We start from the raw sequence: 6,000 nt of genomic DNA, 5'->3' as shown, positions 1-6,000 counted from the left end.
TACACTTTGCGCTAGAGCTGTAGTAACGAGAGGCTGAAATGATTTTTGAATTGGTAAACTTATTGGAAGATTGCTTAAAGTAATTAAATACTTATAATGGCCAAGTTGATAGAGCAGCCATATGTGAAGCTATGGGTCACAGGTAGCATCCCAAACAAATGGTTATCGTATCTTTTAAAATGTGTTAGCTTCCATTCGTATTCGTATTCGTATAGTCGCGTGTGCAGATATAAGCTTTCCCGGAGGAGGCAGCGTGGTGGTTATCTCCGCCTACTTCAGCTTTAAGAGCACAAAGGAACACGTGGCATCAGTGCTCGACGGCATCTTACGCGCAGTTGGTGGCAGATATGTCATCATCTGTGCGGATGCAAACTCGCAATCCCCCCTCTGGGCGCCCGTGGATATCTCCCTGTGCGACGCGAACTTCATCGAGGAGTTAGTTCACCAGCACAACCTGGTCGTCCTCAACGACCCCAACAGCATGCCGACTTTTGTGTCGCACGCAAACTCCGGAAGCACCCACATCGACATCACCCTGGCCACTGAGTCCGTCGCGAGACGAATCAGCGGCTGGAGAGTCCATGAGAGCGCTTCCATGAGTGATCACCGGTTGATCACTTTTGAGCTGGCCTCTGACTTCTCGCATGATGGCGTCTCTGACGTATCCCCACCCCGCCCACGCCCACGCGCGACGGGAATCGGGAAAAGTTTGAAGAGGTGCTTTCCAAAAAGCTTGACAGGACATCTAGAACCCGATTTCCGGACCTACACTCGGCCGCCTCACGACTGACTGAAGACATCACCGGATCAGCCGAAGCTTCACTCGGACGCTGCAAGCCCAAGCCACCAAGCCAGTCGCCGTGGTGGACGCAGCATGTTTCGCGCCTGCGTGACATTTTCAGAAAAGCACGCAAGGCCCATCAACGTGCACGCCTGCGCAAGCAACCACCTGCCTCCATCGATCCCCTTGCAACCGTGGCCAAATCCACCCGAATGGAATACAAGAAAGCGATTATTCAAGCCAAGAAAGACTACTGGCGTAACTTCGTCACCATTGAGGGAGGTTCGGACCCCTGGGGTCCTCCATACCGTGCACTGAGGCTGGGACTCAGACCGACGAGCCTCTTAAGCGGCATCGAGAAACCGGGTGGCGGATTCACCAGTACTTAGTCTGAAACGGCTGCGGTCCTTCTCGAGGCCCTCATCCAACTAGATGATGAATCCAGGGATGACGACGCCATGAGGATGGCCCGCTTTGAGGCTTCTCTTCCCATCGACACGGATCACTCATCGTTGCCTTCCGAACAGGAGATCAACCACATCATACGCACGTTGATTGCTGGCAAGGCCCCGGGCCCGGACTGCATTGACAATCTACTTGGCCAGAGATTACAGCCCTCTTCAGTGACTGCATCAGAAGCGGCACGTTCCCCGACTGCTGGAAGAGGGGCTTACTTAAGGTAATCCCCAAAGCTGGCAGCCGAGAACCGTCTAGCCCCGAAGCCTACCGCCCTCTAACACTCTTGCCTGTTCTGGGTAAAGTGCTGGAGAAGCTACTGTGCCACAGGATTGAAGCCCACCTGGAGACACACTCGCCGCTTTCCGATAAGCAATTTGGATTCAGAAGAGGCAAATCAACAGTCGACGCCATAAGGAACGTGATTGCCATTGCTGAAAATTCTCGCCGTAAATACGTCCTAGGAGTTTTTCTGGACATTGCAGGTGCGTTTGATAGTGCGTCCTGGCCTCTTATACTTTAAAAGCTCCGGCTGAAGAGACTACCAGGAAATTTGTTCGCGTCAATTCAAAGTTATTTCACCAATAGATCGATCGAGTTTCGAGTTGGATCAACCATAATAGAGAGGAACACCAGCATGGGATGTTACCAGGGCTCAGTCCTCGGGCCCCTTCTCTAGAACGTACTCTTCGACGATCTCCTTAGAATTCCGCTTCCAACCGACTGTACTGTCATTGCCTACGCAGACGATGCGCTGCTGCTGGTCGAGGCCGACAGCAGGGCGAAGATTGAGAGCACCGTTGGCAAAGCCTTAGCATCAATTGAGGCTTGGGGTAGATTAACTAGACTATCATTCGCACCTTCCAAGACAGAAGCCATTGTCCTCAAAGGACCGAGACGACTTAGCTGTTCGAGACTACCCACAGTCCGATTCGGTGACACGAGAGTGAAAGTGTCGAAGATCGTCACCTATCTAGGCGTCAAAATGGACACAATGTTAAATTTCCTACACCATGCCGAAACCCAAGTCCACAAGGCTAGGGTGGCCTTCCAGAGGATCGGCCGCATGGCTGGTGAAGGATGGGGCTTAAAAGTAAGGGCGGTCAAGATCGCCTACGGCGCCATTGTTATGGGAATCGCGGCTTATGCCGCCAGTGCTTGGTGCCCGCGTATTACCAAAAGTGTCAAACTTAGAATCTCTCTTTTAAGAGGACAGCGCATCGCGCTTCTGTCCATTACCAAGGCCTGCCGTACTACCTCAACTGACGCGCTCCCGGTCCTGGCTGGCATTCTCCCACTTGACCTGCATATTCAGGTCAGCGGCGCTTCAATATTGCTCCTCAAGGGCGAGGAGGCCGACGTTGGTGATTTTCACCTCGTCCCCCCTCCTCGGCTAGCTGGCGAAGGAGTAGCATTATTGAGGCGCAGAATTAGACTCATGTTGCTCAATGCGGCCATTAAGACCTGGCAGCGAAAGTGGGACGAATCGACCAAGGGCCGGCACACATATATGTTTTTTCCAGACATACAGTGGCGAATGGAGATAACCAAATATCTGACTTCAGACCATTACACCAGTCAATTTGTGACTGGTCATGGTGGATTTGCTGGCAAGCTCTTCGAGCTTGGACTTGCAAGCCGTCCGACATGTCCATGCGGAGGGGAAATACAGGATGCCAACCACATCCTATGGGAGTGTCTGAGTATGTGCTCCGAACGGGAGGAAATGCTCAGGTCGGTCCAACCAGCTGTTGGACCCATCGGTCCGTCCGACCTGGTTGCTACTAAGGCCAATTATCTTGCTTTCAAAAAATTTGCGGCGTCTTACTACGGGCGTGAAGATCTCTTCACATAAATTTTTGCTGCCTGTATGATTAGCTTCGTTCTTTAATTTAAAAATCAAGTAGGTTCATTTTCTTTTTAGTAATTTCCATGTGCTTTTTCTCTCCCTGGCACTTTGCATTAGAGTAAACTCAGTAAACTCAGTCAGAGCTCACTTTGAGCGTAGCAATCTAAGTCTTGGGCATCTTCTCCCAGGACACTCCCAGGCCAATTCTTAGATGCTTCACATCACCAATTGACGGGTCCCGTGATACTCTCGATTAAGACCGAGGGTGGTACGGGGCGGGTTTGGTGGAGGGTCTTTAACTTCAAAAGCTTCCATTCCACGTAGGAGGTCCATTTAAATTCCATTAGGAGTGAACATGGCTTAAAAAAAGTAATCGCGCTGTTTTCTCATTTCCCCAACAGAACATAATGCTGGCAAATGGCGCGTATTGTTTTATAGTTTTATTTTTACATTCAATATTTCTGAAGGACCGCACACGCACACCAAAGGGACACGTGTAGTGACTAAAGGTGGGAAAACTGGTCGATTTTGATGAATAAGTATACTTACTACCAGTATAAAAAATACTTAGTATCGAAACTTGTTCCAAAATACTTACTAGTATTTGGGATATAACATAGAGCGTTTGGCGTCACGCGAAATTGTCACACTTTCTGCCCTTCACAATACCAACTTTACCACTGGGGAGAAAGGGAGAGCAATGACGCCAATTACAGTTGAGTGTATCACAGTTCGACATACGTGTATGATGCTATCTCACTCGCGTGCATTTAATGTCATTAGTATTGAACGTCTACCAACACCAACTAGCAAGTCGCGATGATTTCATCGTATGTGTTCGAAAAAGTTTCTTGGAACAAGTTTATTGAGCCACACGGACTGAGTATGGGTAGTTTCATGCCGATACTTAAGTACACAAACTGGTGACAGTATTTCCAACACACCTCTAGTAAAGACCACTGACGTAGGCTAATATTGAATAGAGAGCGAAAATCATCTTCGATCACCTGGCCAAAGAGGGAACAAAATAATGATCTTCATTATGTCACATTACCAATGAGGACGTGTTAACCCATTCCAATACAATACACCTGAATGTGATAGCTAACTAAATATATCACTCCACTACCAAACGCCTGAAATGATTTTTCGGAATATTTGGGTAGTTACTAGGTGGTATGCACAAAGACTTTTTTCTGACTTGGGTTTCTGCATACTTCAGCCATATTTTCCAAAATGAAACATATAACTTATTTCAGCTCATATTCCAGGGAAAGGTAGAAGTCAGTAACCTTTGTAAATAGCTGAATGTCCAATTCAACAACCTGTGACTGATATCGGGGATGTACTGCAATTTGATTGCCATCTACAGTCTTGTCAAAGTATGTTTACTTATATACAGTCATACTCTGTACCGCCATACGCTATGCTATGCGTATTATCATTTTTAATAGTAGCGTGCTCTGCCACATTGTACATAACTACAGAAAACTACTGTCATAGCGTTGGTAATGCGACGGTCGCCAGCCAAGCGTAGAGATAATATCACATTAGAACGTGTGTTTGCACATCCAAACGATTATATAAATAATTAAAATTTAAACTATTGTCTATGGATTGTAGTCTATTTAATCGACAGTCCTTAGTGACACGGATATCGACGTGAGTCTAGACTCGTTAAGTTGCGTTCTAGGCGATCGATGACCGCGCTGTACCTGGGCACGTGCGCGCACGTTGAACGCGCCGTAGACGAGCGGGTTCATGCAGGAGTTCGTACTCGCGAACAGGAACAGACCTCGCTGGACTCTCTGGTCGACTTTCAGTGCTGATTCGCGGTCCACCCAGTACCTGGAATCCAAACAATCGTAATACATTAAAATTTATTCACACTTTGAAGTAATGTATTTTTGCTAGTTTTACGTGATTGGGTTGGGAGTTATATAACAGTACAAAACGAAACTACGAATGTTAGGCTTCATCTTGCATATTTCCCGGGTGATTTCGGATGTTTCGGCATTAAACATTATCTATAACTCCTTAGTTAGACGCCGGCTTGAGAGGGCTTGAGAGTTTGACGATTGTCGTCAACTCTAACTTGATATAGATAATATTATACTAGATTGGAGCAGACGTAACAAACTGGACTTCAATATTGAAAAAAGCAATATTTTATCATTTACCAGAGCCTCGTGAGTATTATTTTTCCAATATTCGATGCATGGCAGAGTTCTTTCGCGAATACTATCTGTAAGGGATCTTGGCATTACGTTTGACAGTAAGCTGTCATTTAGTGGCCATATACCTATCATTTGTAACAAGGTGCTACAAATGTTGGGCTTCGTCTTACGTACTTCCCTGGTCTTTTCGGATGTTACTGTATTAGAAATCCTGTATAATTCTTTAGTTAGAAGCCGGCTTGAGAGTGGGTCGATTGTTTAGGCCCCGCATCAGATGAAATACGACATTATTGTGGAGCGAGTTAAGAATTTTTTGAGACTCATTTAATTGAGGTTGTATGGATACTATCCGTGGCTATATCCAACTGACTTTCTCTTAGGTATATTTACACACTGTGGCTTTATACACAAATATATTGCCATGTATTTTTTCTGACTTATACGTGGTGTAAATGAGAACTTGCCATTCTTGGTAGTATAGACTTGTGTAATCCTGATAACTATCTTAGAAATCGGGAGCATCAGCTGTTTGTCCTCCCAAGGTGTAATACTAACCTGCCATTTGTAATGCGACTTGACTTGACTTGACTTTGGATCATTTTTCAGTGGTTTTGGGGCTCACATACGTTTAGCATTATCCCTTTCGTCTCTAATCTTGATCTCTGGGTGAAGGTTTCGCTTGATTCTACGTGGTGATGTGAATTGCCCGGTCCTTGATGAGGGCCGGTAGATGCTGC

General features: G+C 46.5%; 1 protein-coding gene across 1 annotated transcript in view; it reads right to left on the bottom strand.

The window, feature by feature from the left end:
- Positions 1-3,159: 3,159 nt before the first annotated feature.
- Positions 3,160-6,000, bottom strand: part of AkhR (Adipokinetic hormone receptor) — an 83,569-nt gene continuing 80,728 nt past the window's right edge. Inside the window, exon 6 of the mRNA XM_085943590.1 lies at positions 3,160-4,934. Within this exon, the coding sequence (XP_085799716.1) occupies positions 4,715-4,934 (220 nt within the window). The 3' untranslated portion in view covers positions 3,160-4,714. The remainder of the gene's footprint in view (positions 4,935-6,000) is intronic.

Source organism: Rhyacophila brunnea, unplaced genomic scaffold (assembly GCF_057557595.1).
Source record: "Rhyacophila brunnea isolate RB1 unplaced genomic scaffold, BYU_Rbru_1.0 scaffold_16, whole genome shotgun sequence".
In the NCBI taxonomy this organism is placed as follows: domain Eukaryota; kingdom Metazoa; phylum Arthropoda; class Insecta; order Trichoptera; family Rhyacophilidae; genus Rhyacophila; species Rhyacophila brunnea.
This window is presented reverse-complemented; position numbering and strand designations above follow the sequence as displayed.